The sequence below is a fragment of the Seriola aureovittata genome, chromosome 22 (genome assembly GCF_021018895.1).
Source record: "Seriola aureovittata isolate HTS-2021-v1 ecotype China chromosome 22, ASM2101889v1, whole genome shotgun sequence".
Classification (NCBI taxonomy): Eukaryota; Metazoa; Chordata; class Actinopteri; order Carangiformes; family Carangidae; genus Seriola; species Seriola aureovittata.
The window spans coordinates 14,663,907-14,681,797 of record NC_079385.1 but is presented as its reverse complement, the minus strand read 5'-3'; the positions used below and the strand labels follow the sequence as shown (position 1 = coordinate 14,681,797).

At 39.9% G+C, this 17,891-nt stretch overlaps 2 protein-coding genes across 3 annotated transcripts; both read right to left on the bottom strand.

Moving 5' to 3' along the window:
• Positions 1-468: 468 nt before the first annotated feature.
• Positions 469-6,629, bottom strand: kera (keratocan). 2 transcript variants are annotated; one of them, XM_056367925.1, is made up of 4 exons: positions 6,376-6,629; positions 5,567-5,616; positions 1,649-2,523; positions 469-1,516 (listed from the first exon to the last, which is right to left on the bottom strand). In XM_056367925.1, exons 3-4 carry the CDS (start codon positions 2,508-2,510, stop codon positions 1,347-1,349), a joined length of 1,032 nt encoding a protein of 343 aa, XP_056223900.1. In that variant the 5' UTR covers positions 2,511-2,523; positions 5,567-5,616; positions 6,376-6,629; the 3' UTR covers positions 469-1,346. The 2 variants fall into 2 exon arrangements, with proteins under 2 accessions (XP_056223900.1, XP_056223899.1); XM_056367924.1 differs by lacking the exon at positions 5,567-5,616.
• A 6,352-nt stretch (positions 6,630-12,981) lies between these two features.
• Positions 12,982-17,447, bottom strand: lum (lumican). The gene is made up of 3 exons (XM_056368133.1): positions 17,143-17,447; positions 15,147-16,025; positions 12,982-14,483 (listed from the first exon to the last, which is right to left on the bottom strand). Exons 1-3 carry the CDS (start codon positions 17,408-17,410, stop codon positions 14,329-14,331), a joined length of 1,302 nt encoding a protein of 433 aa, XP_056224108.1. The 5' UTR covers positions 17,411-17,447; the 3' UTR covers positions 12,982-14,328.
• Positions 17,448-17,891: the final 444 nt, after the last annotated feature.

The following is a 17,891-nucleotide window of genomic DNA, read 5'->3' as shown; positions in this document are numbered from 1 at the left end:
GGAAATTTTAAGCCAGCAGAAACATGGATCATGTGTTGAAAATGTTTGGCCTTATTGACTGGCCTTATCTGCAGCCTTCAAATATTTAGGGGAGAGGAACAAATGACTGGGAGTAAGAAGCACTGATTTGTGCATTTTATTTCATGGTAATGCAGTTTCATCAGGTGAGTGTGAATGAATCACTTCAGACAGAAGCACAGAGATCTGTGTCAAAGCTACACAATTCCTTTAATGGGAGTCTACTCATTGATTCATGTTCTGTGGATGATGATCTACTGTATGTTCATTGTCTAATGATAAGATTAGTTATAATCTGATATGAATAAAATGTGGTGGAAAAACTCTTATGGCAAATATAAATAACAGGCTACCACAAATATTTTGATTATTATTTCTCACAAATATGAAAATTTAAAAAGATGTAAAGAGATGTAAAAAAAAAAGAAGACAAAATTACATTTTCATTTTTAGACATTTTATTAAAATCAAAGACAATTAAAATTAAATCTCTTGCTCAACTAATTAAAAAAAAAAAAACAATACGACCAGAATTAAAAACTGTGTTGGCATTTCTTTTTAAAAACAGTTATCACATTTCTTTTGCATACAAAACATTAAGGAATATTGGCCATGAATATTCACAGGACTTTCAGGTTTATACTTTTTTGTTCTTTTTTTCTCAAACAATATTAAATAAAAATAAATTACCTACAGTATATATGCATAATTGTAGAATAGAGTAATTTTCTAAAGTTAACAAGAACACAAGACCATTCATTTGGTTTCAAGTCTACAAATATAAAGCAGTCAAAGGTTTTCCTGAAACAATAGAAAAAAAACAAAACAAAACAAAACTAAAGTGATATTTCCCTATGCATTCATAAGGTCTACTTCCTGCTCAAGAAAGGATAATGACAATGAGTCCTCAAAGATGTCCACATGCCATAAATACATATTATCCCCCTTAATCACTGTCATGCTATGCTGTAATAGGTTTTGGTTCAGTATTCTACATGCAGATGTTTACACCAACATAAGGCACAACTAGTGGTCAACAGATTGCACCGTCAATTAACGCACCTAACCAATCAGTTCCTTATTGACCTATTGGCTGTTTCTTTCTGATTTTATTCAAATTCTACTAGAAAATTACAGTTTTCTGGAACTGAAAAAATAACTTCTCTTCAATAAAATAAGTTGATGCCAACTAGTGTCAAATATTTCACAAGCATGCAAATATTACTCATGTTTCCATTTTTGACATATGGTTTCACAAGTCTCATGAAACCAGCATCGTCAAGTCATAGATTGTATAATTTGCCAACACCATGATGATTTTCCTTTTCTTAGATGACAATGGACCTAAGGAGACGGAAGCAGAGGATGACATCCCTGGGAATCGGTGGCTTAATTTCGTTGCCATCCAGTCGGAGGTAGCGCAATCGTGGAACACTTTCATTGATGGAGTCATCAATAGCGTCGACGGAGACAGGGCACACATTGGAGCCAATTACACCTGTCAAAACACAAGGGGAGTTAACGTTACAAGACTTATGATACTATTGTAGAATACCTCTGTCATAAACAGTTCTATTCAACAGACAACTGAAATGAATGTCTATAATTAGGGAAAATGCCATGGACTCACGTTTGATCTTGTTGTGGTCGAGGTGAAGGTGTTCAAGGCCGGAGGGAATGAGGGGCACCTCAGTCAGCTGGTTGTGGGACAGCTGCAAGTCCAAAATGCTGGAGACGTTAAACACATTTTTGGGAATTCCACTGCTCCCAAGTTTGTTGTGGTTGAGCCTCAGAAATGCCACTTTCGGCAAACCTTTGAAGTAGCTGGCTGGGATCTTCTCAATGCTGTTGCCATCGAGGAAAAGCTGAGTGGTGGTGGGTGGTAGGCCAAGAGGCATGCTTGTCAGCTGGTTCTTGGCTAGGTTGATCTGTACCAGGTTGTTTAGACCCTTCAGGCTCACCTCAGTCACAGCATCATCCATCAACTTGTTCCCCTGGAGGTCCAGGAGGCTAAGCTTTTCAAGACCAATGAAGACGCCAGTAGGGATCGTGGAGATGCGATTACGAGAGAGACGTAGATGCTCCAGGCTGGCTGGCAGAGAAGACGGCACAGAAGACAAGAGGTTGTCATCCATGTACAGGTGCACCAGGTGAGACATTGTACCCAGGACACCCTCTTCCACTCCTTCACTAGTGATTTTGTTGCGGTTTAGGTTGAGCCAGCGCAGCTGTGTGGCATTACGAAAGGCATCAGCTGACAGCACTTCTATTAAATTGTTCTGCAAGTACAGATACCATGTGTGTGGAGGGATTTTAGGGATGCTCTTCAGGTCTTTATTGTCACAGTAGACAGCACGAGGGAAGTTGGGGGGACAGCGACACTCTTTGGGGCAGGCTTGGATCTGGGCCATATATTCCTCATAAGGCATGTCCTGGCCGATAACTGGCCCGACCAGGCACAAGATGCAGAGAAGGCTCAGGAGAAGTGCCATTTCACTGTGCAATCTATGATAGAAAGGAAGAAAAAACAATATAAGAACAATATAAGAGACAAACAGCTTTGTAATGTAACAGATTCCTTAAGGCATAGAGACAAATGAATGCTCCATATCTAAGGTAAAGATGAGCAGATAAGACATTATCATTTACAATTGATTGGGGGCTTTGAGGGATTAGGACCATACTGTAAACGATGACCCATGCAACTGTTTGCGCTGGAAAACCTGTGTCTGTTTTGTAATTCTAGTTTAACCGCTGTCTTGGTAAGGCCTTTAACACTGAAAAAGCTGACTAAGTGTTCACAAATGTAAACTGTGGCCCAATTTAGCCACAACCAGCGTTTGTTGCCTACTCTACCACTAATGTCATTATTACTGAATTCCAATCGCATCTGCCAGAGCTCTTTCCGGGTCATTTCTTTGTGACAGGTAAAGCTCCAAAGACAGGATGCAGAGCCAGGTCAACTTTAATTGCATTACTTGAAGACTTTGCATGTCCGTTGTAAGAGGTACACTGTTCATCAGGCTTTGATTGCAATGAATATGGCTAAGCACGCCACACAACGCCAAGCACAGCACAATGCATATGCATTTATTTGCAATGAGAACTGCAAATAAATGCATATGCAAACATGCACACATTTCAGCTAAGCATTGAACATATTCAACTGAAGAGAGATAGATTGCTTCCTATTAGGGATGACAGTTCTGGAAAAGGGCTATTGGCCTAGTAATAACCACTAACAGGGGTAAATTAGAGAGATGCAAAATGCCTGAAACAACAGAAGCAATGAAATGCAGAAGTACAAAAGCAAAAAAGAAAAGAAAGAAAGGAAAAAAGAACAAATTCCAATGTCATCTTCTAGCCATCCATCTCCTAATCCTCTACTTGATTCCTCTCAGCCGCTCATCTGGTGCTTGTTTAAAATTTTGATGCACTCCACGTTTGTCTGGAACTCATTTTGGGTAGGCCATGGTTTTCCATGGATGGGCGCACTTCAAAGACAAACCCAGCACACCTGTTTTGAGAGATGTGCCCCTGTTTTCTAACTGTATAGGGGTCAAAGCCTCTTGACCAAACTTTGGAGTACAAGGTGTTGCGTAAATGGTAAAAGCGTGATTCATGATTCCACACAGATAAAGCCCAGTCACTAAAGTTGCAAGACAAATGTCTACCAGACCAACCTATACCAACCCTGTCACTCAGACGCATCGATGGCTTGGCCTCTCAAAAACCCATCTTACCTTAAACTCTGTAAATTTCCTCTTTCCTATGTCCTCCTTCAGCAAGTTGTCGAGCGTTGTCCCAAATGGCAAGGCTCTACCTCTCTCCTCCCTCTATTTGTACCACTAGCTTTTTCATTCAGCTCGTGCCAGCCTGCAACTCATGATGACACCAAAGCTTCTTTTGGCCAATCAGATTCTGCAAGGATCAAAGGTCATAATCCCATGGTATACTGTGCTAAGCCTTTTCATCCAAGACATGGCCCACTTAGGAACAGACTAATGCAAGCCTACCTGTTCCTTGTTTGCTGATTTCCACATGTACAACCCTTCCTCCCTTGCATGCGTGATCTGTTTTTAACTAAACTCACAAATCCCCAAGTGTCCTTTGCCGACCTTTGGGCTAATTTTATGCTGTTGCTGTCCACAGTGTGATCAGGATTAATTAATCTGTTTGATGCAAATTAAAAAGTCTTACAGTGTTTGCAGTTTACAGAAGATATGGGATAAACAAAAAAGTACACAAATATAGTTCCGTACAATTGCGATGTACAGAAGATCCAAGTCTCCAGGTGCAATAAATGTAATTGAATATTAGACACTTCATGTATTTCTGTTTTATGGTCAATAAAACAGTTCAAGGGTTGTGATTGTGATTGTGTCTCATTTTACATTATTAAGAAGGTAAGCACATTGTTTGGGCTCTACAGGTAAAGCATGAAGCACAAAGATGACGCACTGTACTTATGTACAAAACACTGTCTGCAGACATGAGAGGTAATGGTGTTATGGGAGGGAGGTCAGGCTTAATCTGGGGGGATTTTACGGCATGCTGGCAAAGCAAATTGTTTTTGCAGAAGCTAGCTAGCGTCAGGATTGGTGACCTGTCAGCATGCCAGCATGACATTGTGCTAATTTCCAGCACTGACGGCAAAGGCTTGAATACAAGGATAATCCTAGCTGACTTGTATGAGGATAGCAGCAACACTTATCTCTGATCAGCCATGCAAGCCCATTAGAGCTCCTCCTGTGTTTACCCTGGTGCATTTGTGCACAGTGATCATTCCTCTACACATGTTTGTAATCTTGTATGATCAATTACACAGCCATACGTTAGTCCCGAGTACATTTATAGAAACTGTTGTTTAGATGAATGGACACTTGTTTGTATACAGTTCCTGTACTGCCCTAAGCTGTCCCAGCTGGTTAACCTAAAGTGACTCTTCTCTTTTTTTGCCTTCTCCACACCTTTATCTTCTTATGATAGCATCTTTAGTTATTTACAGATATGCCTAATTCTTGTTCTTGAAGTGTGAAGCATATAATAGTTTTTGAGCTCATAGTAAAGAAAAAAAAGTCCTGTCTCTGAGCATCATGCACTTTGCTGTCAGACTGCAGAGGCTTTTGACCTTAGAATTACTTGGCATGCAACTCAGTCTGTTAAGCAACAGGACAGCAGGCTTGTAACCTCTACACTGACAAAATGCTTCCTCTCAGCCTTTCTATTACTATGGACCAGCAGCCCAATAAAAGCTTTGTGGATGAAATTGTCCATCTGATAAGGATTTAATACAACAATTACCATTCTATAACTGCACAGAGGGTAGGCACATCTGTCTTTTTACAGGCACTTGAATAGTGAGAGTAACCAAACACTTATCCAAGGTGTCAGAAATGTGAATGAAGTTTAAAAATACAATTAATGATGTGTGAGGAACCAAGGATTAATGAAACTAACTGGAATTTATTTGCCCACACAAGGGATGGGATGCCCTTCCATTCACACAACAAAACAATAGTCATCAATAATGTATGCCAACACTTACAATTAAATATCCCAGCTGCTGAAAATGGTGAGTCAGGGCTTCACAGATCTCTGCAAAATGGAACATATATAACTTAAAACAAATGTTGGCTACAATCTGTCTGACAGGCTAAGGAGAAACACATGCAGAGGAATATGATAATGCTAATTTCCTGCCAGGGGCTTTGTGTCTGAGCCAGCTATGTTAATTACACAATGGGTTGTCTTTGCGCGGCATCGGTTTTGCAGGATCGGCTCCAGTTGATGGCTTTGCTGAAATCCACTTGATGACTTTGAGACATTTGGAAGGGTTAGCATTGCTTACTGCATACAGAGCTGAGAAAGTAACTGTGTTCATGGGTAAGTATTATGTGGAAAAAAACATGTCTAGCAGCAAAAGTGACTTTCCAAGATGTGTGTCATTTGGAAACTTCCAACAACCACAGCTGTTTTTTTTTTCTACATTCATTCATTTCCAAGTGTAAACGTGTTTGTAAAATAGCTGCAAATTGATTGATTACAAAAATGTCTATCTATCTTAATCCTGATATGAATTCATAAAATAAACTGACTGGAAGAAAAAAGACAAAACTACTTTTCACGACGGATACACCTACATCTTAATCTGCATGTCTTCTCTTCTTTTATTTGCAAAGCTGCATTACCACATTAATATATTACCTCTAAGTTTTGGAAAGCTGGCAGGGGTGCACCACATCAAAGGTAAAGATCAATCCAGTCAGATGCAAACCACTTGAAAAATGCACTGCACCTTTCACTCCTCCTCTCTCAAACAGATTTATTACAAAAGAAAGATAAGATCATCTTTACCTGCTTCTCCAACTGCTGTGAGTGGTCTGCATGCAGCCAGTTTCCTCTGCTCTCCCAGTGATTAGCTCTGATGATTGTCCTCAGCTTTGGTGTCTCTGATGTGGTCAAGACTGAGCTAACCCGATTATTCTTGTGTTGTTATTGGTTTGAATTCCCCAAGGCTGCACCTTGGACATACACCGGTTGAATTGAGAGGATGGAGTATGAATTGTTGGTGGGAGGACGATTGTGTGTGAGTTGGGATGTCCCTTCAGAGTTTGTGTTGCCTACTTTTCTGCCAGCCCAGCAGTTTTTTTTTTTTCTGCCTCTTTCGTTTTGTCTCCTCTTTTGTGAAGAATTTGAAGTCATCAGTGTGCTGTCGAGGGTTAAACTGCTGTCACCCCACCCAACTTAACCATTTGGTCTCCAATGGAGGATTTCCTCTTTACCCATCGCTCTGGGGGATGGGCGCATGACCAGTTTATGGCTCATTTCAGCTCACAGGCCTTTGGGGTGTGTTTGCAAGGCTGTCAGGTTATGTTAAAGAGGAGCATAGAGGGGTTTGCACTCACACCCAACTTTTTACAGGAAAATTCCCTTTTTTACAACCCAACCTTTCTTTTTGTAGTTTTTCCCATTACGGCTATCAGTGATAATATATTTCTCACTGACATCACCGTAGAGAACTTTTACACAAGGTCATTGCCAGAAACAGCTTCACAATACAACGTTGTCTATTGTGGTTGAACACGAGCCTCAGACCACAAATAAAGTGAACCACTTATTTGGAAGTAAAAATCTAACTTTATTATGTTTATAGTGACTCACCAGTGAGATATCATGGAAAATTTGAAGGAGGAGACAACCATTTATTCGACTCATACAACAATTGGTATTTATCCAAAGGAATCCAAACCCATATGCAAAGACAAAGACCTAACTCAAACTGTATGTGTGCTCATTAATAGTGCAAGTATATCTGCCCACTGCCCTGTTTTTCCAAGGTTACTGTCGAGTTTGAAGGAAGGTTGTTCTATTTTGTTGTTTTAGTCATGTCTTGCTCTAGGGATGGCAATGGTTGTCGAGCAGTAGGTCGGTCCACCTGACTCAAAAAACTACAGGATGGATTACTGTGAAATTATGATACCGACATTCATGGTTCCCAGATGATGAATCATGATGTAGCCCTGTGGCTATTATTTTCATTCATTCATATACAGATATTAAAATGTTTGTGTTGCTAATAAATAATAGTTCATGAAGTGTAAATATGTTTAAAAAGTCATTTCATATACAGTTAAAAGTCAGAGATAAAAGGGTGGTGTTAGTTTTAAAATCCATATGATTGTCGGCACAAAAGATGGGAGACCACGTTTGTTTGTGGGGTAGTGAAGCATCTCTTTAATCTCTCATCTTTGAATTTATGTAGCCTTAGCCAATCCTGTCCTCACCTTGTTCAGGTAGGAGGTGCTTAGCATCACCGACGTGCCGCAGCACATTAGCGACAGCCGAGGCTGTGTTATCGGCATCCGAGCTGGATAGCTGTACACTGTAAAGTAAATAAAATACTACTAACTCCCAAGACGGACGGAGAGTCGTCCCCTGGTTTATGTGTGAGAACTCTGAGAAGCTGCCAGAGGTAAATTCGTGTGTTTTAATGTACTTTGTGCTGTTGTGTAATTTGTAATGTGTTAAAGACGAGCTGAATTGCTAATCGCTGCTAGCCTTTAGCTTAGCCTGCTCATAGACTTGCCTATGGTTAATTCTGCATTGCAGTTAGCAATTGCTAATTCGTTTAAGACTTACTGTTGGTTTTTCGCCATGAGTAAGCCTGTAACTTAGTTACTAAGAAGAATTATTTGATTCAGGACCGGACATTTGCCATAAGAGGGAGAGAGTGAGGACCGGGAGAGCCCTGGACCTTTGGAGGGAGACTGTAGCTGCTGTACTTGAACGTGGCTCACCGCACTGTGTTGCTGCACGCTCCATTTGCTTGCCGCTGAAACTGCACCTTGCCTTTTGCCCCTTTTCCATCTTATTCTCTGACTGTTGCTGGACTCGTGAGTACACCATTAACACTGTGCACGTGTTTTTTTTGTTTATGCTGGTTAAAACCTAGTGAAACGGCCATTCGTTTTCGGCCTCCACGCTCACAAGCTTCGACCAGTCCTGCAACGTTTTGTTTACATTTAATAGCCCTGCGTGAATGTGAGTGTGGGCTGTGGACATTTGAGTTTACTTGTTTATTTTGATTTCACATTTTCTCATTGGGTTCATCATTTGTGTGTCAAACCTTCCAGACCAAATGAGAGTTTTGAATATTTTTATCAATGCATAGGCCTACTTAAGTCAACAGTGAACTATTTGACTAATTTGGAAATCTAATTCGTAACTTTGCAATAAATAATTATTGTTGTTTCCACTAAATCCTGTGTTGTACTTGCAAGGGTGATACTTTTTGGATAAATATTAAATAGGTTAAAGGGAACTTTAATTCTAAAGGGGGAGTACCAAAATTTGTGTTACTTCTTAAATGTTATTGGAGGCACCGCCAAGTTATTTTATATCACATTTATCACAGGTAGCGCCATCTCCAGATGAACTCAGGCCCCGTCCCACTGTACTACAACACCCCAATTATTTGTCAGTCAATATTTCCTAGCTACATGGGACTGGGGTTACAATGACATTGATGATCCCCTGACTTTTTCTTCCAGCGCCATTGTGTGGTTTTAAGCAAAATGGTTTGAAAACTATTGGATGGTTTGCCATGAAATTTGATTTAAAAAAAATGGAAAGTGGTAAAAATAAGAATGTGATCCCTCACTGGTTTCTCACCCATGAGCATTAGTTATATTGACCAACCAGACCCTCCCACTTGTGGTGTTTTTGGGAAACTAAGGATTTTAGCAAATATGGGCACTTAGGTAGGTTAATACGGCAGTTGAAGCAGGAAGTAGTTCTGCAACACAATAGATTATTAAAGTAGTCATTTTGTGGTAATACCATGTTTAAAACCAATGTGAGTCTCATGTTGCAAGCCCACAACAGACACAAGTGTAAAATTATGTTAAGTGGTGCAAGTGGTGCCGAAAAACTCTGCAAAGAAGCCAGTTAAAACAACAAATACTACAAATTTGTAAGGAAAAAAACAGAATGTTACTTTTAGAGCAGCACATAAATCTCCTTTCACTACACCAACGAATGAAACTTAAAAGAGGGCAGTCTTTTCTTCCTCTTCTGTCTCCCCGCCCCACCTTGTTAGTCTGTTACTCAGTTCAGCTCTGTGTTTGTGTGTGTGTGTGTGTGTGTGTGTGTGTGTGTGTGTGTGTGTGTGTGTGTGTGTGTGTGTCTATGTGTGTCTGTGTTAAGGCCACAGATGAAACATCTGGAGCCCATGTCCAAACCTTTGGGGACAAGGGTGAGAAAATAAGAAATGAACAAGACAGAGAAATTAAAGAAAGAGAGCTTGAAGTAAGAGAGGGAATGGAAATATCCAAGAACAATAAGGTGAGAACTGAAAGCTGAGTTGAGTTAGACAGCAGATCAGGGTGGCAATGAATAGATGTAAAAATATGAATAAAAACAGACAGAACAGCTGGAGACGGTCTGGACTGAAAGATGGTCTTTGGAGTTGAGCTTCCAGGCCGCAACTGCTGATTATACTTTCACTTACCGTCCCAAGTAAGAGGACGTGAAGCTTAAGGCTTTATAAAGGACTTTATTGTCTAGACACGAGCAGCAGGAGCTCTACTCAGGATTCAAATAAGGGCGACTCAGGGGGAAGAGGAGGAAATTGTCCTAGATTGGGAATAGGTACAAGTGACCATATGAAAACATGTGAAATGTGAAAAAAGTGGTTAGTGCAAACATGTAACATGTTGTAATGGTAGTGGCAGTGAGTAGACTGCTAATATTTTTACCTCCTGACTTGTATCAAGTTTACTTGGGCAATAATAGATAGAAAAGACCTTTAAATGATTCTAGTATTTGATGGCAATAGGAAGTGGTGAGATTTTAAAATTGGCTCCCATCCCTTAATGACAGCCAGACAGCTACTGACTCTCATTTACATGAGTGGGTCAAATTTTAACTATAACTGACTTATACAGCTGGATCTTATTACAAACACCTAGCAGGAATTAAATGGAACATCTGGAAGCCATTTGGATAATAAGTATAAATGCCATGAATCTAATCAACTAACCTACTGCCTTTAAATAGCGTCTGCTCTAATAAGGGTCTCTTGACTAATACTCTAACAAGAATCTAGTGGTTCAAGCACATATGGTACACATCAGCTAGGATTAGATGTGTCTTTATTGTTAGTGTACAGCTTTGCAAAGGCGCTATTGATATTGTAAAAAGAAGTGACAAGTGAAAGTCAAGTACACGCCCAGAGACAATGAGCCCCCGTGGTTTATTACCCATATGCATATTGCAAGGAACCTTTTAGAGGATGTAACAAGAGGTTGTAGTTTATAATAGTTTCAAGGGACTATTTTTGTGTTTATACAGCGGAGGGACAGGATGAGAGCAAAAGTTCTAAAAGAGTACAAAATCGCATTATTTCAGATCTTATGATCACAAACAGAGCATAACTTGTGTATTTTGAGAATTGCTTACTGTGGTTTCCAGACTTTTATGGACACTGATAGTCTTTGGAAAACATGAACCAATAATGAGAAGCAGACATTTTAAGCTCTGACATTATCCAGAGTTGCTTTCTGGTGATGTAGGCACAATTTGGTCCAGTTTAGTGGTCATTCGGAGTCAACGATACAACACTACATGCATAATAGCTTGTTTGGAGCTGCAGTTTAACCCAGCAAGAAGAAAAAGAGCTCACAAACACAATATCCAAGTAACATTCAATAAATGAATTACTGATTGTAGACAGCAACTGCTTAGTGTAATAACAAATGTGAGACAGCAGTGTCTTCGCCTCACCATGAATGTGAATCATATGTGCTCATATAAACAAAAAATGTTTCAAGTCAAAAAATATCCCAAACACCCTGCATCAATTCCATCATAAGATTTCTTTAATGGACGGTAAGCATTTGAAAGCTGGTGCAGAAACCAAAAGGAATGTGCTGGTTTTAGGGTTTTCTTTCCCTCTGGCAAACTGTTAGACATACAATTCTCAGACCTCTCCAATCACCGCAAGACTAAACGCACTTGGCCAAAAAACCTGAACAGAAAATCCCTGGAATTCTTATTCCTCTTGGTTGTTTTCAGGTAACCTACTGAGATGCAGAACAGTAGAGAAAATAGAGCTAAGTAACACTTCTCTCTGCAGGAAATAAGCATGCTGATACAACACCTCTTGATGACCCCACATGAATTGTTTCTAAAAATGGTTCAGTATCAGCAGTAACAAAAAATGTAGACAAAGGTTATAGAAGAATGACATATATCCACTACAAATGGTGGCAACAAGCAGACGGAGGATCCCCCGACCTGCCAAATATGCAGACTGAATTTTATCTTATTGGAAGCAAGACAGTCCTCTTTTCAGGAAACTGTTTGTAGTGAAGCTGTACAGACCAAATAAAGTACTTTTTAAACTGTCCTGGAGAATTTGTGGTTTTCTATCTGAGACAGTTGGAAGGGCAGATTTACCCAGAAAATATCTTAAAGCTGCAGTATCAAGTGAAACCCTGCAACCCCTGCATCCCTCCAGGACCAGCAGTTTTTGTTCGACTCCAGCTACACTAAAATGTGGGACTGAACAAAGATGATAGGTCCTTTATGTAGCTTCTGTAAATTAATGACTTGAGTGACACAAAGTCAAAACTGGGGAATAACAAAATGCAACTGAAGACCACAATGTAAGGAGCTTTGAAAACAGCTGGGGCATGAAAGAAAACAGTATATCCTTGACACTCTAACAAACTTTGGAGAATAAACAAAAGGATCTTTCTTCTATCTAAAAAACTCTTTTTTTTTTCCTTTTGGAAATCGCAGCAAATGTTATGACTTCATCACAAAGATATTGGCCAGAAAGGAAGATGGTAGCTGCTGAAAGTTGCACAGCACACTCCACAAAGTTAGTAGTAAACTGCAACCAGTCACAACCTGTTGTAAAGCTCAGGTGAAACTGAAACTCCTGGATATACTGTATTTTGTGTGTAGATTGAATGTTGTTTTGTTTGTTGGGGCAGAAAATAGGAACTTATATTTTCACCTATGTGTTTTAAACCATTATAGAGCAATATGATTCTTTCTATTCCAGCTCTGAGTACAGAACATTTACTGTAACTAATGGTTTTATTACAACAGCCAAACACACACACACACACACACACACACACACACATACATATATATATATATATATATATATATATATATATATATATATATATTACTCCCTAGCAGCCCAAGAGTTGTCTTTATTTGTAGCTAATTATAGATCTATAAAGAGTTAATATAGGATTTACATACAATTAAACTTTTGGTTACAAATTATAAACCCTTCATAAAGGGTGCCTTGTTAAAAAGTAGTACAGAAATTACATTTCTAAGCACAGTGTTCCTGTCAGCATGGTGTCTTTAACAATTTGTTTCCACAAATGCTAGACATTAATTACAGACGGTTTAAAAAGTGATATCATACAAATATTTTGGAAACATAGTTTATTCAACTGTGTTTGGTTTCCACACAGTAAATCCAAGAGCAGTTACTGAGTCAAAGGCCACATAAGAAATCACAATAAAAAGACAAATTAAACCTAGACAGAATGTGATATTCTAATAAAATAACTTCAATCAACACGACTGCACTGCCAAGTTGACTTTGTATTGTTAAAAAGCATTTATCAATTATGGTAAACAACAACGTAACAATGAGAGGACCTTAACTGCAAAAGCTGTAGTTTATTATCAAAGAATGGTACCATTGGATGCATGCAAGTAATGCAAATGTTGTATACAAATCAGCAATGTGCATGACAGTGGACAGCTGGGCATTAAGCAACGTGAAGAAACAATTTAACTTGTGATTTCTGAAAAAGAAGGAGAAGTTCAGTATGAGAAGTATTTACTTTTGAGGATAATGCCAGTGTCTTCTGTACTTGTGTCATTTATTGTACTTTCTAATGCCAAAGCCTGCAGAAATATGTAAATCCTGCTTTAGTTTGGGGAAGTTATTTCTCAAATGGACATTTCTAACTTCACCACTGGTGGGTAAGAAAAGACAGACACAAGTTATAAAGACTGGTATTCTCCTTAAAAAAAAATACTGAAAATTTCACTGCAATGTAACTGCTATTTTACAGTTTGATCATAATTTCTCACATAGGCATTACACACTGAGTATGCAATCCTCATTCGCTGGTCCTTTGCACAGCAATGGATTAATCATTGTATATCATACATGCTAAACACTGTAACATAGAAGACAGACAACAAAAGGGCACGACAAGTGAACTGAGACACTGAAGAACTTTTAACCATTGTTTACTCCATTATGTCTGTGTTCAATATAATCAAATACAAGTTTGGAATGTTTAAAGTGTGTGTTTTTAATCAAAGCACATGAATTAATTTCTATTCATAGAACTTTTGGTAATTTACTTTATACATTGTCTATTGTAATTTCATATTTCCCCCCCTCTTTTTTGCCTAATGTTTTCATGTTTTCAACAATTAGAATATTCATTCAGATCTACAAATACAAAGATTATGAATTTAACAAGATGTGTATGTTCAGATGTATGTATTGTATCTTAAATTCACCCAGCTTTAGATTGAGTTAAGATATATATACAAATGATGAAGATGCCATTACAATACCCCAGATTTGCATAATACTAGTTGTCAGAAGCAAGGACATGTCAGTATTTCAAAATGTGGGATAGTATGACATTGAAATCCACAAGGCTTTCAGCTGAGCTTTGTCATGCTAGTAGGGGGGCGGGGGCGGGGGGTTGGGGGGGGTTCAGGATGTCATAGATCTGAGGGAGGTCCTTATTCGAACATGATATCTGAAGCTTGGCGCAGGCAGTTGGAGGCGTCAGGGGGCATGTTGCTATGTGAGACATTGTTGGCGTCCAGACGCAGATGCTTCAGACGGGAAAAGTTCACGGGATCAATGTACTTGCAGAAACTTGACAGGTCAATCTCTGCAAAGAATCAAAAATGGAGAGAAAGTTATGGAAGTTTGGAGAAAAAACAAAATACTTAAAAGTTATAATATATCTTTTATGCCCCGTAATGCCTGGGGTTAAATGTACCACGTGGAGTTTTTTTTTACCACCAGCTCTACAGAGCAATGTTTTGGGGTGGGTCCCTGTTTTGATGACTCATCTTGAACTCCAGGTGACACATAAATTTATCCAAGCAAATGTGATTTGGGCTAACCCTGCCCATCATATAAAACCACACTGGAGCGTCAGCAATTTAGACCAAAGCAGGAGGTGTGTGTTTAGATGTCAGTTCTTTTCCAAAGAATGTGGTTGAGTTAAAATTCACCCCTGTCCTCCTCCTGATCTAACAATGTGGGTGAGGGACTTGTGGGTGGAGGCTAATCGTCCTGCAGTTTGCAGCTCCGTTTCTCTTTACAGCTTTGCATTGCACTGTATTTGCTAAGTCACGCCCACTTAAAAGCAACTCAGTTACATCTGATGGATTTGATTTAAATCGTTCTCATAATGAAACCCTGCCCACATATTCTGTTTCATTCGGAAAAACGTCACACCACTGAAGCTAAAGATGCTCTAACTTCCGTTTCACTGTGAAACTCTGAAAATATCTGAAAATGCTAATAAGTATAGATTAGCACTCACTGGTGATCTCATTGGCCTGGAGGTAGAGTTGCTCCAGCTGCACGTTGATCTCAGGGATGGACTGCAGCTTGTTGAAGGACAGGTCCAGCTCCACCAGTGATGTCACATTGAACACACCAGCAGGGATGCCGCTGTCCACCAGCTTGTTGTGGGAGAGCCTTAGGTACTGCAGCGAGGGCAGCTTGTTCAGATATCCGGCTCCAACGCCATCAATGTCGTTGTAGTCAGCATAGAGGATTTCCAGTGAACTGGGGACACCGGCCGGCAGCTTCTTCAGCTTATTGTGGCTCACATCCAGGGACATCAGCTTCTTCGGCCCTTTGAATGCCCCTGTGATGGCATCAGAGGTTAGCTGATTGTGCTGAAGGTTGATGGAGGTCAAATTTTCTTTGTCATTCAAGAGTCCAGAGGGGAACTTGGACAACTTATTGTACATTATCTTCAGCTCATCAAGGGACTTTGAAGGAGGGATGACTGGCTCTGTGAGGTTGTTATGGCTGAAGAATAGCTTCTCCAGGGCAGTGAGTTTGTCGATTGTTCCCTTTGCTATCTTAGCATTGGTGATCTGGTTGTTGTCAAGTACAAGCCAGCGAAGTTCAGCAGTAACATTATCAAACACTCCTGCCTTGATCTCTTCAATCTGGTTGTTCTGGAGGTACAGGTACTTGATCCCTGTTGGGACTATGGGAAAAAACTTGAGCTTGCGGCTGTCACAATACATGGCGGAGGGGAAGTTGATTGGGCACTCGCATTCTTGATTACAGTTGGGCCCTGATGGTCCTAGCATGGAAACGGGCTGGTAGTCATAGTCATAATACTGGCACAGGGCCATACTGACCAGTATGGCCAATAAGGGTACACGCAGAGGGGACATGGCTTCTGGGGATCCAACAGACAGAAGGGAAGGGGAGGCAGGGAATAACAAAGAAAAGTTAGAGGTTAGATTTGCCAAGAGCAACAAAATGTAAAACCATAATCTTAAACAGAAAAAGACAAATGCACTTGCTTTATTCAAACCCCTGCTATTCTTGGAGGTGTGGTGGTAAAAAGGGCCGTTTGACAATTTTAGCTGATGTTCACATAAATCACAATTCAAACGTGTTTGATTAGAATAAGGGAAATGAAGGGGAAAAAAATCTAATAAACTATTTCTTTAAACTGTAATGCAAAACAGATTACAGTCTTGCCCTCCAACACACACCATAGCCCAGTGCCACACCCACTCCCCAGAGAGTTAGTGTACAAAATCGGTCAAGAGTTCATGTCAACCGATTCGAGTCCTACATGCCTTGATTCAGTTATCTGTGTTGAGCCACATCATTACAGCTGCAGATTGAACCAAACGGTTCTGCTCCCAGAACCACTTCATCTATCAACTTGATAGATTTCTACATGAACCAGCAATGGGAGCAATAATGCAATGCAGATGTTCCAAGAGTACACAGACTGTATACACAGACAAATATTACACCACTTTTAAGGTATTTTTTGCATGTGAAGCAGTAAAAAAGTGGTTTTCATCATCATTTACGTTTATAAACAATGAAGGAAATACATAGAGGGAGGAACTAAAACCAAACCTAAAACTAGTTTAGGATCATGACTAAAAAATCAACCCTGCAGACAATGCAAAACCAGAATGATGAATTCCAGACCCATGAAAAATGCAGACACACACTGGATCCAAGTGCAACAGATTATTTTCCAAAGCCTAACGTCCCTTAAAATCTATGAAACAATCATAAAAGGCACCGTAGAGCCACATAAACATGTAAGATCTAGGCTCATACACCACTCTTGCGTTTCTTAATCCAATATGCAAATCATATAACTTATTTTTTCTTCCGTGCTCTGGTATTCTCGCCTACTCTGCTGCAGCACTAGCCCATGCCCAAAAGCCTAGCAGTGACAGCTGATAATCCCACCCGGAAAACAGAAATAAAGAGGAATAATCAAACAGGAAATCACAAATCCATGCTTCCACATGCAAGCTTACCTGTGCTTCTCTCTTTTCGTGTGTGTGGGGTGGAGGGCCAGTAGGTAAGAACAGTGTGGTGTTCAAAAACTGGAAGTCTCTGGAGAAAAACACAGAGGGAAAGAAGGAGAGAGGGGGAGGAGAGAGAGAGAGGGGTAGATGGAGAGACAGAGAGGAAAAAAAGGAGGAGGAGGAGGGGGAGGAGAGGAGGCTTCTTCTTCCTAAAGTCAGTCAGATCGTCATACAAATTGAAGATGTCATCGGCGTGAATGTCTAGGGGGAGCATCATCCAAAAAAGTGCAGTTACCTAACTATGAGCAGGTGCAACAGGACACAGGAATATTGCACTACAGAAAAAGCTTAAAAATGTATAATGGTGTTGATATTACCTTCACCTTTCCCACCATTTCTGACCTTTACAAATCAACCACTTCTTTTGCATCATTTAATTGTCCTCCAAACAATCACCCCAACGTGTTTGCAAGATGGTGCATGGAAAAATCTAAAGAGTAGGAGAAGCAATGTGTGGAAAAATGTGAAAATGATCTCTGGCAGCTATTTAAACCCAGCCGCCCGTTATGAGACTAAATTCAACTCTACCTCTTGAGACGTGAATAAGGCTTTGGAAAATCTGACAAAAAGGTTACGGGAGAGCCAAAGAAGACTTACATAACACTTGACGCAAACATTTCTTCTCTTCTGTTTTCGAACAAAGCCATGGTATTGTAAGGGGAGAAAGGTGGGCTGAAGCAGATCCAATTGATCCCATA

Excerpts from the sequence above, each read along its gene's own strand:
- kera (XM_056367924.1), bottom strand. The coding sequence starts at position 6,407 with ATGCAGACCACTCACAGCAGTTGGAGAAGCAG. Across the intron at positions 2,524-6,375 it reads CACAGCAGTTGGAGAAGCAG|ATTGCACAGTGAAATGGCAC; the intron begins GTAAAGATGATC and ends TTTCTATCATAG. Across the intron at positions 1,517-1,648 it reads CGACCACAACAAGATCAAAC|GTGTAATTGGCTCCAATGTG; the intron begins GTGAGTCCATGG and ends GTGTTTTGACAG.
- lum (XM_056368133.1), bottom strand. The coding sequence starts at position 17,410 with ATGATGCTCCCCCTAGACATTCACGCCGATGACATCTTCAATTTGTAT. Across the intron at positions 16,026-17,142 it reads ACGAAAAGAGAGAAGCACAG|AAGCCATGTCCCCTCTGCGT; the intron begins GTAAGCTTGCAT and ends TTGGATCCCCAG. Across the intron at positions 14,484-15,146 it reads CCAGGCCAATGAGATCACCA|AGATTGACCTGTCAAGTTTC; the intron begins GTGAGTGCTAAT and ends GATTCTTTGCAG.